We start from the raw sequence: 17,514 nt of genomic DNA, 5'->3' as shown, positions 1-17,514 counted from the left end.
TCCTTAATGGAGGGACCTGCACAGTACATAACGGTATCGTCCGTATAAAAATGTAAGGTTGCTCCATTGACATTTTCACCTAAACTATTGATGTAGATGGAGAATAAAAGTGGACCTAAAACAGAACCTTGAGGAACACCATTAGTAATGTTTAACCACTCTGAAGACAGCCCATCAAAATGAACACATTGGGACCTTTCAGAGAGGTAGTTCACAAACCACCCACTGCATGGCTGGATAAGCCAATACTGAGTAGCCTCTGCTTTAAGATGCGATGATCGACGGTATCAAACGCTTTGGAAAGGTCAATAAATAGAGCTGCACAGCTCTGCTTATTATCTAAAATACTCGCCACATCATTCACCACTTTCATTGTGGCAGTGATGGTGCTATGTTGCTTTCTGAAGCCTGACTGATGTTTAGACAGGATGTCATTTGTACATAAAAACACCTTTACCTGCTCACTCACTAGGCGTTCAAGAACCTTAGCCAGAACTGACCATTTAGAGATGGGCCTATAATTATTTAAAACAGTTGCCTCCCCTCCTTTCAGCAAAGGCAGGACATACGCTGACTTCCACAATTTTGGAATTGTGTTTGTGCTGAGGGAGAGGTTAAAAAGAGAAGTTAGAGGTGGAGCAATAAACTCTGCAGCTATCTTTAAAAAGAAAGGTTCCACGTTGTCCGGGCCGGCCGGTTTCTTAGGATCTAACTTGGTTAAAGCTTCACGAACAACATCAACAGTAAAAGGAGTAAAACTAAAAGGGTTTTCCAGACCACATTGTTCAGAGTCACAGACTGTGGTGTTCACAGTAGCAGAGTTAGTCACAGAATCAAACATAGAACCGCAGGACACAAAATGCTCATTAAAACAATTTAACATAGTAGCCCTGTCCGATATAGAGCCAGATGCTGTGGTAATGCACGGAGGTAGCTCATTTCGGATCTCACCGGTGGATAGCGATTTTATGGCTTTCCAAAATTTCCTAGGATTATTTAGGTTTTCTGTGGTTACTGACAAATAGTACTTCGACTTAGCACTTTTGACCTGTGAAGTGAAGCTATTTCTTAGTTGCCTAAAACGCAGCCATTCTACCTCTGAGCCTGATTTCCTAGCCTTTGCCCAGGCCTTGTTTCTCTCATGCAGGAGACTGGACAGTTCAGCAGAAAACCAAGGATTGTCTCGTCCCTTTACTCTAAAAGTACGTAGGGGTGCATGTCTATCTATAATTTCCATAAAACCAAGATAAAAATAAGACCATGCAGTTTCAACATCAGCACACAGATCGATTTTTCCCCAATCAAACCCAAACAGATCATGAACAAAACCCTGCTCCACAAAATGTTTTATGTGTCTCTTAATAATAATACGGGGTTTAACCTTTTGGACCTTAGTGTCCCTAATTGTGGCTACAACACAGTGGTCACTCACATCATTTGCAAATACTCCCACAGATGGGTATTTATAGGGAACATTAGTTAAAATGAGATCAATTAGGGAGGATTTATTAGGGGACTTAATGTTAGGGTGAGTAGGACTATCTACAATCTGAGTAACATTCAGAGAGATACAAAGGTTTTTAAAATCCTCTGATACTGCAGTTAACCAGTCCCAGTTCAAATCTCCAAGTAGCACTATTTCCTTGTAGTCTAGTTGCGATAAAAGTTTTGCTAGTGAAGACAAGGAGTCCTTGACAGCTGAGGGGGGTCTGTAGCAGCCCACCACCATGACTTGTTGCCCCTTTGCCACTTCTATATTTAAGGCTAAAAATTCGAATTGCTTACTGACAGATTTGGAGATCACTGTGGTTACACTGAACTTATTCTTAACATAAATGGCAACTCCACCACCTTTATTAGGCCGGTCGGTACGATACACATTATAACCATTTAAGGATATGTCAGAGGCCAAAATAGTTTTATTTAGCCATGTTTCTGATAACACAATGACGTCAGCGTCAGTCGAGCTTGCCCAAATGCGGACAAAATCTAGCTTACCTAACAGACTGCGCACATTCAAGTGGATGAAACCCAACCCAGACCTAGCTTTAAAATCAGCAGGAGTAGCGATCTGACTGCTACTACTGGGCGGACCAGGGTTAGGTTGAACATTTCCTGACAGTAATAACAACAAAAAAACCAGGCATCTTTTCCTCTTAATCGACACACACACATTGTCATCTACTTTAGAATCACCGGAAAAGTCTGCGAGAGTGTGATTTGAGCTTAAGAAGCAGTCCTGAAGAACCATCATCGCAGGCAAACAAAAAAGACAAACATATTTTGTCGAGCAGATTGTCTGCGACAAGGTGACCGCTGTAATGAGCACAATCAACAATGCTATTCTGACTCTTATCCCTAGGGGACCCCACAATTGCTTTGGCTTTGTTCTTGACATAATCTCTATTTTATCCATGGTTGTGTCAGTTACAGAATTTAAATAATGAGTACAAAAATAACATATACAAAAACAGAAACAAAACGTTGGACTCTTTTTCAGGTGTAAAACAAAAAAAAAATAGGTTTTCACTTTAGTGTGCAATCTATAAAAATCTAAAGACAATTCGTCTTTTGAGCTGTTTCTATCTTAATCTTATTTCTATTTATTGTTTTGTTCCAGCTCTGCCAAATCAGTCCTAGCTTCCAATACTTCTCTGGAAGTTGCCAGTGAAGGGTGACAATGTGTGAGGTGGTGCCAATTTGTTCCTTTTTTCTTTACCTTTAAACCGGAGCACGTGTGAAGTTCGTTACAACTTGTCACGGTTCCGACCACCGGGGATCAGCCCACTCTGTTTTGTGAACTTTCACCCTCACCCAATCACCTGGCCGAACAGGAGTCTCTTCTGGTGTGTCTGTTGGTTTTCCTAGCCTGTGTAGACAAAACTTAGATAATATTACTCAGAGCTCTGACATATTCATCCACTTCTATTTGTCTAATATCTAAAACTGGACCACTCCCTCCTTGGAGGAGGCCCAAGCTTTGGTATACCTTTTGTTATTATTTTGAGAACTATTGTTAACAACATGTTATTATTTATTAACTACAACGTCACTGAAATCAATTATCTGATTAATCATGACATTCCCTCCTTTGAGCATAAAATGCTCAATTAATATTGCAATGATTACCCTATTATGAATAGGACATGGAAAACCCATAACGTCGTATTAAATAAATATAAATGGCTCCGTGTACCCACAAGGCGTACAAAGATGTTGTGTGATGTATCGTCTTCCGATGTTATAAAGGCATATTTACTAAAAATCTGCCATTTGCACAAAAATAGTTTGCATGTTGTTAGTTCAATAATGGCTTTTGTCATGTTATTATGTATCATTGTGGCTGCGAAAAACAATACCCTTGGTGTTGCTGATGCGTCTTAATAGCACTAGGACTAGAGGCTTGACTGACACTGCTGAACAAACATATCATGACAAAATAATATTTCTCTAAACTAGAGGGAAAATACGAACTATGCTCACAGAGGGTTTCACGCAGAAGAACATGAAGGGCTGTTGCCCTCACTTAAAATGAGATATTGCCTTATGCACTACATCAGGGGTGCCCAACCAGTCGATCGTGAGATGTGTCTAAAAATAGAACAACAATATTCTGTTTTATCGTTAATGTCCTATAAATCTTCCTGTGCCAGAATAATGCACTTGAACGCATCAAAGCTTTGTGATTGGCCGGCGTGACCCCATGTGTCGGGGCGTGGCTGGTGGGCAGTGGGCACTATAGAGTGGCGAAGTCACGCCCATCTACTTCCGCCCCATGGGACCTTATTTCGGAAAAATAATGTATTGAAGTCAATGGAGAGAGAAAACTTATCTTTCGATCCCGTTTGAATTGTGCCATGAATTACACATATGATGTTTGTCAATCTTAAAAAATCATTTCCATGTCAAAAAAGTCACAGTTTGTCGTAAAACTGTTGAAATATAAGACTATGAAAAATACGCAACTAGAAAGACTACAAATCCCAGAGTCGCGTAAGTGATGTCACAATTGTTTTCCTCCACTAAGAGATAGCTAAGATCAGCGCCATATAGATATAATCTATCTATATGGCGCTGGCTAAGATGAGGGAATGCTCTGGTTTTTGGACAAAATTAACATGGGATCACTCCCGTCACCGGACGTACTTCGTCTCACTGGAATATTAACGGTCATATAAAATCGTCCCCATGTATCCGGCCAATGACGGGAGAGTTTTGAAAGAGACAAAACACTGTTCCATACATTTAAAAACACTTAAACAATTAAAAAATGGCACCTTCCCTGGCTTGTAAAGTGCAGTTATGCGCCCTGGAGGTATTGCACTATTTACAAAATATATACCCAGGATTCAGGCACCTTCCCTGGCTTGTAAAGTACAGTTATGCGCCCTGGAGGTATTGCACTATTTACAAAATGTATACCCAGGATTCAGGCACCTTCCCTGGCTTGTAAAGTGCAGTTATGCGCCATGGAGGTATTCTGCTATTTACAAAATATAGCACTCTGTTTATTTCACACCTCCAGGAGAGACGAGGGGAAAATCACCTCTCTTTGCCCGCTCACAGAGCCCCGAAGGACGGACTAGAGACCTCCAGCACCAGTCCCTAACAGTGGGACTCTGTTTATTTCACACCTCCAGGGCGGAGACCGGGAAAACCACCTCTCTTTGCCCGCTCACAGAGCCCCGAAGGACGGACTAGAGACCTCCAGCACCAGTCCCTAACAGTGGGACTCTGTTTATTTCACACCTCCAGGGCGGAGACCGGGAAAACCACCTCTCTTTGCCCGCTCACAGAGCCCCGAAGGACGGACTAGAGACCTCCAGCACCAGTCCCTAACAGTGGGACTCTGTTTATTTCACACCTCCAGGGCGGAGACCGGGAAAACCACCTCTCTTTGCCCGCTCACAGAGCCCCGAAGGACGGACTAGAGACCTCCAGCATGTCCCCATAACAGTGGCACCTCCATAACCTTGCACACCGTGAGTCCCCGGGCCCCCGCAGTTAAGCACTCCCCCCACGGACTAAACACAGGTATTCACACCCACCAGAACCTCGTGCCCCTGATGACCCTACAAGGGGGGTGGATTTTGTGGTGCTTTTATGTCCGCCCATCAGCATCCAAATTCGGCCTTCTTATTGGCACCACCACCCCCCTTCTGGGCTGGAGGTTCAAACACTTTAACTTTTTTTCACCCTCCTCTGGCTTACACCTCCTCCGCCAACACTTGAGCGCTCATCACAGGGTTCAGCACCAAGGAGAGTGCCTCCCCGGTGCTGATGGAAAGTGGCACTTTATCTGCCCCTGGGAACCATCAAGGTTATTGTTTTTTATTTATTTTTATTTTATTTGAACAAAAACCACAGTACACACAGCCTAAAACATCAACTATTTACACGTTGCACTACTGCTGCTATAATTGTAAAGTGCAGTTATGTGCCCTGGAGGTGTTGCACTATTAACAAAATGTATACCCAGGATTCAGGCACCTTCCCTGGCTTGTAAAGTGCAGTAATGCGCCCTGGAGGTATTGTACTATTTACAAAATGTAGCACTCTGTTTATTTCACACCTCCAGGAGAGACGAGGGGAAAATCACCTCTCTTTGCCCGCTCACAGACCCCCAAAGTATGGACTAATGACTTCCAGCATGGCCCCCTAACAGTGGGACTCTGTTTATTTCACACCTCCAGGAGAGAGTCCGGGAAAATCACATCTCTTTGCCCGCTCACAGAGCCCCGAAGGACGGACTAGAGACCTCCAGCACCAGTCCCTAACAGTGGGACTCTTGCAGTTATGCGCCCTGGAGGTGTTGCACTATTAACAAAATGTATACCCAGGATTCAGGCACCTTCCCTGGCTTGTAAAGTGCAGTTATGCGCCCTGGAGGTGTTGCACTATTAACAAAATGTATACCCAGGATTCAGGCACCTTCCCTGGCTTGTAAAGTGCAGTTATGCGCCCTGGAGGTATTGTACTATTACAAAATGTATACCCAGGATTATAATAATAATTATATACACGGTATACATATTCACAATGTTTAGCGGGGTTCTGGGGACCATATTAGGCGTCTAATTCGTACGGTGCACCAGGGCAAACAGGTTGAGTCCACGGCCCCTGCCCCATCATCAGGAGTGTCAACCAGCCCCGGTCCCGACTTCATTGGCCTCTTTCCCTCCCGCTTCCGCTTCCGCTGCTGCTGCCGCTCCAATGACCCATCAGGTTGCTCGTGCTCTGAAGAAGAGGTATCGTTGGGGTCTTGTCTGCTGCTCTCAGCCCCGGAGCCCTCTTCGGAGGTCTCCCCATCTGACAGCGGTAGACATCCTTCTGATGATGAAGCAGCTGCTGCCGCAACTGATGACGCCCTGAACATGGAGCGGATTTTCAATGCCTCCTTTATTCCAGGCGCATTCGCGTAGAACCGGTCCGCCGTGGTTACGTCGTGACACATAAACCTGGCGAGAATCGACCGGCTTTCTGGATCTTGGTGATGCTTGATATTGTCAGCCAGGGCAGTGCGCAGGATTGTGAAGGTGACGGCTGTTTCTAGCCCAGCATCAGCCCATGCCCTCTTCAAGTGAGCGTTCAGGTTCTTGGAGGCCCGATTCCCCCTTGTGAAAAGGAAGAATTCATTCTGAGGACCCAGCAATGCCTCTTTAATCCCCATCCACCGCATGACCCAGCTAAACTCCTCTACTGTAAGCGCCAGCTGTGCTTCGCCATATGTCTTGGCCGTCTTGTGATCCTGCACATGGATGATGTAGCCCTCAGCAGTTCCCCTTATGGCTGCCTCTAAGACCTCACTGTTTTTCATGTTCGCGTACACGCCCGTACGGTGGCCATACAGGAGGCTCCAATGGAGGGTGAGATAGCCATAGAGAAGCTTCTGGGTGGTTGAGGTCGGCGTGCCGGCCATCAGGTCGAGGAGCTCCGGGATGCGCTTCTCAGCGGCCGCCATGGCGGCGAGAAGCTCCGCCTGGCTCGGCAGACGATCCAGTTTGTTCCTCTTCACCTTAAACTGGTGTAGAGTGACTGCCTTATTCAAGTGTTTCATGTTGGCTTTCACCTCTCTCATTATGTGGGTCATATCAGACTGGGTGAGCCTGCACCCCCGGGGCTTTGACTCAGACATGTACCCCATGAACTGGTTCACATTCTTCAGGAAGAACTCTGATGTTGTGACTGCCCCGGCCCGGCTTTACAATATACTCGCTCCAGCCACGGATCATCTTCATGTTTCTTAGGAACAGCCAGTCTGACAGGCGGTTAACACCATGGGCCATGTATACTATGAAGTTCTTTATCCGGCTGACCTTCGACAGAACATTGTCTTTCTGTTTTACTGTCGGAGCGACACCCAAACAATGATCCCAGTATGTCTGAAGGTACGCCTCCATGCTTCTAGGCAACGTGATTTCACGCATGGTATTCCCCCGTCCACACCCAGTGGACCAGTAATTTGAGGGAGAGGGCAAGTCATTAGCCAGCTTAGAGGCACGGGTCTTCCGGCATACAGGGTTCTCGCTACCGGAGACTACTGGGGACTGCATGACAGTCTTCACCGGGCTCTTCACAGGGGTCTCGCTACCGGAGGCTACTGCAAACATGACAGTTTCCACCGGGCTCTTCACAGGGGTCTCGCTACCGGAGGCTACTGCAAACATGACAGTTTCCACCGGGCTCTTCACAGGGGTCTCGCTACCGGAGGCTACTGCAAACATGACAGTTTCCACCGGGCTCTTCACAGGGGTATTGCTACCGGAGGCTACTGCAAACATGACAGTCTTCACCGGGCTCTTCACAGGGGTCTCGCTACCGGAGGAAACTGGTAATATGACAGTCTTCACTGGGCTCTTCACAGGGTTCTTTACCGTACTCTTCCCACCGGAGGCTACTGCAAGCATGACAGTCTTCACTGGGCTCTTCACAGGGTTCTTTACCGGTCTCTTCCCACCGGAGGCTACTGCAAGCATGACAGTCTTCACCGGGCTCTTCACAGGGGTCCCGCTACCGGAGGTTACTGGGGACTGCATGACAGTCTTCACCGGGCTCTTCACAGGGGTCTCGCTACCGGAGGCTACTGCAAGCATGACAGTCTTCACCGGGCTCTTCACAGGGGTATTGCTGCCTGAGGCTACTGTGTTTATGCCGGAGGTACTTGGGATTGCCAGGCCCTTAAATCGTATACATTCGTCCTCTTCCTCAAGAACAGCAGCACTCTGCTTCCTGGGTTTTAGCTCCTTTTTGAGCCTGGAGCGCAGGGTCTTCACCTCATCATTGAGGGCATCCTTCTGAGCCCTCAATGCCACATTTTCCAGCATCACCTGCCTGCAGTCCTCGTTGTCACACTCGGTATGTGGGGAGAAGGGTGGAGGGTGCCCGGGGTATTCCTCCTCATTGTCTATATCCAATGATGTAGCCATTCCAATGATGGGGTTAGTCTCACGGAGGTCATGGAGCAACTGCAGTGCCACACTATGCTTCATCCTTGCCATGACCTGATGTGCCTCATGTCGGGACAACTCAGGGTGGTCATGTTTTACATGACGGTCCAGTCTCTTCCCAGCGTACGAACACCCAGCGATGGGACAGGGTTTGGTCCGAACATTTATCCTTCCACTGGCTATTTTCAGGAGGATTCCCCTCTCCTCCAAGTTCCGCACTGCATGCTTGTGCTTAAGGTGTTTGTACAATGCCAGATAGAAGAGTCTGCACACCGGGCATTCAGATGACATCCTTACTGAAACACACACAATGAATTTGATCAAAATGATGTTATAGTTCTCCGTTTATATGCGTTAGCGTGATCGGTGGTTGCGACACTGGGTCCGATGCATCAATTCATGGTGCATGGACCAAGGGAGGTATTGGGTTACCACCGGGTCAGATGGTCCCACCTCTGCACCAACGCGGGGCTGGTGATGGCAACATTGGGTCCGATGCATCAATTCATGGTGCACAGACCAAGGGAGGGCTTGGGTTACCACCGGGTTGGATGGTCCCACCTCCGCACCAACGCGGTGCTGGTGATGGCAACATTGGGTCCAATGCATCAATACATGGTGCCCCGACCATGAGAGGGTTTGGGGTGCCCCGGAACCAGGCACCACCCCAGCAGGAAACGGGTTGTATGGTCAAAGGAGGAAAGAGTGATAGAACCGGGGTAAAGCAAAGAAAGTGTCCGACAATAGTGACTTGTGAGGCGGCCAGAGAGTCTGTCATATCTCGGTCCTATCCTCCAGGCAACGCTGTGGCCAAAACTGGGTGAAAACGGGCTAAAAACAAAAAAATAAAATAAAAAAGATTTCATCCAGGGAAATTTGGGTGAAAATGAAAAAATGGTACCCCAAAATAGTGCCTCATGACCCAGCAGGAGTCCCCTGTCGACTCCCCTGGCTTTCCTCCATGGGCAAAATCATCAAACTCAACTTTTGTGAGAACCAGGAAAAGGGGTCAAAATGGAAAAATTGTACCCCAAAATAGTGCCTCATGACCCCGCAGGAGTCCCCTGTCGACTCCCGTGACATTCCTCCATGGTCAAAATTATCAAACTCAACTTTTGTGAGAACCAGGCAAAGGGGTCAAAATGTAAAAATGATGCCCCAAAATAGTGCTTCAAAATCGGGTAGAGTCACCTGCAAAGTGCCCTTGCATTCCTCCATGTCGAACTTAAAGTATTTGGAGAACCAGGCTGGGGGGTCTTGAGGCACAAAATAAGGCCCACTCAGAGTGCTTGGTGAGCGGATACATTCTTCCATGATTTGCAACAGCCGTTTTTTTTCTGAGTGCACCCAAAAACTGGGTTTCCGATTTCGTGCGTATGGATGAATCTTTTTCACAGGGAAGGGGAAATGAAGCCCAGGGACTTTTTCCCCTTCTCCGTTGCATCAACCATCGGAGAAGGGGAAAAATCGGCCCGAAGCGCCAAACACCTGGCCCCTTCTCCTGTTAGCACTCAGTCATTTTTTTGACAATTTTTCAAAACTTCATTTTTGATTATTTTAAGATATAATTAACCATTTTCTTCACTTTTTTTTGCTTTTCACGGGTGGGGGCGCCTAGCAGGCCGCCTATGAGCACCCAAATTCGGCCTGGATCATCCAGGATTTGTGGGCTAAGCTCCATAAACTGACTAAATCACCCAGAGAGGTCACCTTTCTAGCCCAAAAATATATAATACAAATACATTTAAATAGTAAAAGGTGCAATTGTGCTCTGCATTACCCGGAATTTGATTTTCATAGCCCCATGATAGTGATTAAAAATCATTTTCATGGGAAAAAGTGTTAAAACGCCTGATTAAATTATATGCAGGACCCCAGTGAGCTCCAGACTATGTGCATTGTGTTGGGGAACCATATAAATGATAGAATAAATGCATTTAAATGCAAAAATAATGATTTAAAATCATTTTAGGGGGACAATTGTGGAGAGGAGCCTGAAAATGACTCTGCAGCACCCCGGATAACTACCAGTTCATCTGGTTTAAATGTGGTGGTGATAGTGGCATTAACTAGTACCCAGTACTGGGAGAGAACCAGGCTACAGCACATGTCTTTTCAACCCAGGAAATAGTGCTCAAAACGTGGGTAAAAGTGTGTTCAAAAGTGGGGGAACATGTTTCAAATGACAGCAGACTGCTGACTGCAGGCTGACTCAGTTCACTTGTCTCACACACACCCAGGGGGGGAAAGATAACACTTGTACCCAGGAATAAGTGTTTGAAAGGCGGGGAAAAGTTGTTTGAAATAGTATAATACTTCCAGGGCGCATAACTGCACTTTACAAGCCAGAAATAATGTTTAAATGGTCGGGGAAAGTATTTTTAAATGTCTGGAAGAGAGTTTTAGCCAGTCATTTTGCCCGATATCATTTAACATTGACGCTCTCCTGAAAATGCACAGAATATGTGCATTTTCAAGAGAGCGTCAATGTTAAATGATATCGTGCAAAATGACTGACTAAAACCCCGGAATAAGTGTTTGAAAGGCGGGGAAAAGTTGTTTAAAATAGTCTGATACCTCCAGGGCGCATAACATGGGTAAAAAGTGTGTTGAAAAGTGGGGGAACATGTTTCAAATGACAGCAGAGTGCTGCTTGTTGGCAGGCTGACTCAGTTCACTTGTCTCACACACACCCAGGGGGGGAAAGAGGACACATTGACCCAGGAGAAAGTGCTCAAAACGTGGGTAAAAGTGTGTTGAAAAGTGGGGGAACATGTTTCAAATGACAGCAGAGTGCTGCTTGTTGGCAGGCTGACTCACTTCACTTGTCTCACACACACACCCAGGGGGAAGAAAGAGGACACATTGACCCAGGAGAAAGTGTAATACCTCCAGGGCGCATAACTGCACTTTACAAGCCAGAAATAATGTTTAAATGGTCGGGGAAAGTATTTTTAAATGTATGGAAGAGAGTTTTAGCCAGTCATTTTGCACGATATCATTTAACATAGACGCTCTCCTGAAAATGCACAGAATATGTGCATTTTCAGGAGAGCCTCAATGTTAAATGATATCGTGCAAAATGACTGACTAAAACCCCGGAATAAGTGTTTGAAAGGCGGGGAAAAGTTGTTTAAAATAGTCTGATACCTCCAGGGCGCATCACCAAAAATGTACAAGCCAGGGAAGGTGCCTGAATCCCGGATACTTTAGGTCTGTCACTTAGGGTGACCGCACCACTCCGACGCTCCCGAGAGCGGACGTCCATTATTTGTAAGGCACCTAAGACAGATAAGATAACTTTAACAAGATGCCTGTGTGCTTAGTACCAGGTTGTTATCATACCAGCAATGGGTCTTGCTCGTTCTTTCGCTTCCCGTCTGATGAAAGGACCAGGAGTGTCTGGATCAAGCTAGCTAGTAGCTAGCACGTTAGTTAGCATTACAGCCTTGTCATTTGTATTAGCCTTAACATGAAGTAACATGAAGTAACCCAAAATGTTAAACAGTAAGAGTAGTAGTCATATTTCGTGAACCCTTTGAAGAGTACTGTCACCGGTGTGATCATTCTATAATACACCATTTAAGCCCGGGGGAGAAATGCTAACGCTAACGCTAGCATCGGCGATCTTCTCTACTTCATGCTATCTGCACAAATGGTTGACATTAAACATTAAAACGACCAGGCAGTTCAGAGAGAATCAAAGGAAGGCAGGCAGGCAGCTTTGCATGACTTTCTTCAGGACGTGTTTCATTGTGGTGATAGTGAGGGTAGTCAATCGTTTTGTTGACAAGACAGTAGTGACGGCCATCTTGGTGACGTGTGTTGTTGACCAGAGATGTAGTTCATTGAGCGTTTCACACAAACAAATGTGTTACTTCACAGTTTTACCACACATTTTTATTTTTTTTGACTTGCAAAATTATCTTTTAAATTGACAAACATCATCAGGAGTGACAGTCCGCACACACACAAGACCGCAATTATGGCAGAAGCAAAAAAGCCCAAAATATATAATTTTCACTCCGAGTGGGAGGATGATTATTTTTGTATCTATTCCAATTCAAAGTCCATCTGTCTCTCATCTGCAATGCGAGCGTGGCTTTATCGAAGAAGGGTCATTTAGGAGCGGCATTTCAAAACAGTGCACAAACGCTACGAGACGGAATTCCCTCCTAATTCTGTCCTACGCTCCCAAAAGGTGAGGGACCTGAAAGGACAGCTAAATGCACAGCAGTCCATTTTCACCAGGCCCAACAACAAGAGCAAGGCTGCTAGCATAGCATCTCATCGTGTCAGGCCCAACAACAAGAGCAAGGCTGCTACCATAGCATCTTATCGTGTCAGGCCCAACAACAAGAGCAAGGCTGCTACCATAGCATCTTATCGTGTCAGGCCCAACAACAAGAGCAAGGCTGCTACCATAGCATCTTATCGTGTCAGGCACGTTCTGCGAAACACATGAAGTCTTTCAAAGACGGCGAAGTTGTGAAAGAAGCATTCCTGGAGGCTGCCGACGCGCTTTTTGGGGACAGTAAAAATAACAGTAGCATTTCAACAGGTTTTTGATATAATAAAAACTCAAGTTAGATACCGTTATTAATCAGCTGTAAGTTTTAGTTTGTTTGAACTTATTCATTATAATTATTGTACAAAATGGTATAAGAATGCAAACTTAAATTGATTATAGTCTATTATCAATTCAGGTTAAAGGTAGGGTAGGTAAGTTGGAGAAACCAGCTCGAGATCGCTAGAATTTGAAAATACACAACCGGAGAAAATCTGCCACTTCCTTACAGAGCCCCTCCTCCAACACACACGAACGCGCACATGACCAATGAGGGCACCAGATAAGTTTGTGCACAGATGGAAGGCTGACAGGCAGGTAGGCCATCCAGTTATTTTAGCCGGGCCGGCTCAGATGATTGGTCGTGCTTTTCACAGTACTACAGCTTCCACAGATGATATTTATTTATGGATTTTTTGTCAAAGCACTTCAGATATTCATTGCTATCAGGATGTTAAGAGCATTCCATGGAATATAACAACAAGTGTATCTCCAGCCGGTTTCTCAAACTTACCTACCCCACCTTTAAGAAACTAGTGTTGCTTGCATCCTATTTTAAAGGCATTTCTTTTTATACTCGACTAAAATGCAACAAAAAAAGGGTTTGATTCTATTTGTCTTTTTTATAGCACTTTGGCAGCAGATTCCTGTGTAGCTTCAGATCTGAGTTGTCTTATTAGAAAGCCTAATTTATACTTTTGTAGCAACACTATTTTTATATAATGGCAAAGAAAGGGTTCAGAGTCATATGTGGCAGCACTGTTCAATGTTTCTTGAAAACATGACCCACTTTGTGACGTGTGAATAAAGTCCAACTCTGTATCAACAACACTGTTGTGTAACTTCAGGTAAATACTTGTATGTGTGTAGATTAGAAAGAGGTAAGAGAAAGGATCTGATAGAGTGTCCTCAGCGTTCAGCATCATGTCCTGTTTCCACAGCAACCGTAACCAGGTGTGTGTGTGTGCAGGTGTGCTTCTCTCACCTGCTGACGCCCGGCTGGACCGACGGGTCACTTCCTGTCGTCGACTCTCTGCTCAGCTTCATCGTTCAAGAGCTGACAGACCTGAAGCCCACCTGCAGACAGGTGAGACTGTCTCACCTGTCTCACCTGTCTCACCTGTCTGCCTGACTGTCTCTCACCTGTCTCTCACCTGTCTCACCTGTCTCACCTGTCTGCCTGACTGTCTCTCACCTGTCTCTCACCTGTATGTCTCTCACCTGTCTCTCGCCTGTCTGCCTCACCTGTATGTCTCACCTGTCTCTCTCACCTGTCTCTCTCACCTGTCTCTCACCTGTCTGTCTCACCTGTCTGTCTCACCTGTCTCTCACCTGTCTCTCACCTGTCTCTCACCTGTCTTTCTCACCTGTCTCTCACCTGTCTGTCTCACCTGTCTGTCTCACCTGTCTCTCACCTGTCTCTCACCTGTCTCTCACCTGTCTGTCTCACCTGTCTCAACTGTCTCTCACTGGTCTCTCACCTGTCTCACCTGTCTCAACTGTCTCTCACTGGTCTCTCACCTGTCTCTCACCTGTCTCTCACCTGTCTCTCACCTGTCTCTCACCTGTCTGTCTCACCTGTCTCTCACTGGTCTCTCACCTGTCTCACCTGTCTCTCACCTGTCTGTCTCTCAGTGGGTGCTGACGGAGCTGCAGCAGGATGTGTGTGTGCAGTATGTGAGGAGGATGATGAAGATGATGAAGATGAAGAAGACGAGGGGACAGCAGGACGGAGCTGAGAGGACGAGGACAGACGCCCTGAAGATCTGCGCCTTCTTCAGGGAGTGGGTGAGGCACGCGCACCCTCACACACGTGCACTCTCACACACGCGCACGTGAGCACACGTGCACGCTCTCAGGGTTGCTGAGCGTGCACGTGTTGAAGTACTTCATATATAAATATATCTATATATATATACACAGCAAATAAAGGAGAGAGCTCCAGCAGCTGTCTCTTGTCCTCAGGGCGTCTCTCGGGATCCAGACCGGGTCCAGCAGGAAGTCCTGCGTTTGACCCGGAGCGCCCCCGCCCTCAGGTACACAGTTATATATATATATATATATATATATATATATTAATGCCAGAGCTGGAACTCTGCAGTTATTGAATCAGCAGGGCTTTGGCCTCTTTCCGCACTATGCCCCCCCCTCTTTCCGCACTATTCCCCCCCTCTTTCCGCACTATGCCCCCCCCTCTTTCCGCACTATGCCCCCCCCTCTTTCCGCACTATGCCCCCCCCCCTCTTTCCGCACTATGCCCCCCCTCTTTCCGCACTATGCCCCCCCCTCTTTCCGCACTATGCCCCCCCCCTCTTTCCGCACTATGCCCCCCCCTCTTTCCGCACTATGCCCCCCCCTCTTTCCGCACTATGCCCCCCCTCTTTCCGCACTATGCCCCCCCCTCTTTCCGCACTATGCCCCCCCCTCTTTCCGCACTATGCCCCCCCTCTTTCCGCACTATGCCCCCCCTCTTTCCGCACTATGCCCCCCCCCTCTTTCCGCACTATGCCCCCCCCTCTTTCCGCACTATGCCCCCCCTCTTTCCGCACTATGCCCCCCCTCTTTCCGCACTATGCCCCCCCTCTTTCCGCACTATGCCCCCCCTCTTTCCGCACTATGCCCCCCCCTCTTTCCGCACTATGCCCCCCCCTCTTTCCGCACTATGCCCCCCTCTTTCCGCACTATGCCCCCCCTCTTTCCGCACTATGCCCCCCCTCTTTCCGCACTATGCCCCCCCTCTTTCCGCACTATGCCCCCCCCTCTTTCCGCACTATGCCCCCCCTCTTTCCGCACTATGCCCCCCCTCTTTCCGCACTATTCCCCCACCTCTTTCCGCACTATGCCCCCCCCTCTTTCCGCACTATGCCCCCCCGTCTTTCCGCACTATGCCCCCCCCTCTTTCCGCATTATGCCCCCCCCTCTTTCCGCACTATGCACCCCCTCTTTCCGCATTATGCCCCTCCCCCTCTTTCCGCACTATGAGAATGAAGTAAGGCTTATGTGCCATACTATGGCAAGCCATTTGAGTATTTATTCCATATCCTTGATATCAGACGGCAGCTGCCTGCACTAGTTGGCTCTTTGATTTCACTTGTTAGATATATGGTCAAACTAGTTTGGCACTCTGCTTTACTAGTTAAATAAAACATTACACTAGTCACTCTTTTTCAGCAACTAGTGGCACTTTTGTCCGACTAGTTAGCACATAAGCCTTACTAGTGACGCCAGGAGCAGCACTAGTAGCACCCAGGATCACTCACTAGTTAACTAGTAAAGGCAAAAGGTTCACTAGTTAACTAGTAAAGGCAAAAGGTTCACTAGTTAACTAGTAAAGGCAAAAGGTTCACTAGTTAACTAGTTGACGCCTCTTTTGACCTTACTAGTTAACTAGTGGGGCTCAAAATGTCTACACGTTAACTAGTGAACCCTTTGCCCTTTACTAGTTAACTAGTGAGATACATTTAAATTCCACTAGTGAACTAGTGAGGCTCAAAATGTTCACTAGTAGTACTAGTGGGTCCCAAATGTGCACTAGTCGCACTAGTTGCACAGAATGCTAATGAGGAGGAGGGGAAAGAAGGCATCGAGCTCTCCTATTGGCCCTAAGCTATAGAGCGCCACCCAGCCCAAATAGTTTCTTAAAGGGCCCATGTCATGGCCATTTCCACTGATCATAATTACATTGTTGAGGTATACTAAAATAGATTTATACTGTGCAATTTTCCAAACTCACATTGGTTTCGCATACAGCATCTCTGTCAAGCATGTGTATTCAGCAGTATTCACTTTCTCCACTAAACGACTCGTTGGAGCTCTTGCCCCCCCCTCCCTGTGAGCCTAGTGTGCTCCGATTGGTCAGCTCGGCCACTCGTTCTGATTAGTCAACCACCAGAGAGGCTGCGCCCATGTCAGTGCTTTTCCCGGCTGCTCTCAGCGTAACATCAGTCTTATCATGGCGTCGGTACAGCGGTATATTTTATATACATATATATTTTTAACTGTTGTTATAGAAGAGTGTGACGGCCTCAGGGCCTTTGTCTTACGGTGGGGTGGAGCTGAAGAGGGTAATCAGCGCGATCACGGACACCTCCGTAGCCGGTGCTATTAATCCCAGCGGCCCGGAGTCTCTCTCCAAAGCGGCTGCAGAAGGACGAACTGAGCGACCCTCTCCCCTCGACCACCTGTCTCTGCATTTACTACAATAAATGTGCCGTGGTTTTGTAAACTCGTGTATGTCTCCTTGCCTTTCCGTTGTGGCCTACGAGCTACTCTCATAACAAAGAGTAAGTTATTTTTACCCGTTATAAACTACTACTGTTTGATGAGAAATCAAATCATGGTTTGCTATATATGAATTCAGGGAAGAAAGGATAGGCCTACTAAGTATTTCCATTAAACTTTATTTTTAGAAATGTACAAAATGAACATAAATATACATATATACACGGTATATCATCCATTCCTCCTCCTCTTGCCTGCGCACAGTCGGTGCGGTGCCTT

The 17,514-nt window shown here is 46.6% G+C and overlaps 1 protein-coding gene across 1 annotated transcript in view; it reads left to right on the top strand.

The window, feature by feature from the left end:
• Positions 1 to 17,514, top strand: part of LOC117497421 (exocyst complex component 3-like) — a 52,016-nt gene that overhangs the window by 29,689 nt on the left and 4,813 nt on the right. Inside the window, exons 7-9 of the mRNA XM_034149395.1 lie at positions 13,985 to 14,101; positions 14,650 to 14,802; positions 14,980 to 15,050. Of these exons, the coding sequence (XP_034005286.1) occupies positions 13,985 to 14,101; positions 14,650 to 14,802; positions 14,980 to 15,050 (341 nt within the window). The remainder of the gene's footprint in view (positions 1 to 13,984; positions 14,102 to 14,649; positions 14,803 to 14,979; positions 15,051 to 17,514) is intronic.

Source organism: Trematomus bernacchii, unplaced genomic scaffold, assembly GCF_902827165.1.
Source record: "Trematomus bernacchii unplaced genomic scaffold, fTreBer1.1, whole genome shotgun sequence".
NCBI classification, from domain to species: Eukaryota; Metazoa; Chordata; class Actinopteri; order Perciformes; family Nototheniidae; genus Trematomus; species Trematomus bernacchii.
The sequence above is the reverse complement of the archived record's forward strand: the minus strand, read 5'-3'. Positions and strand labels throughout refer to the sequence as shown.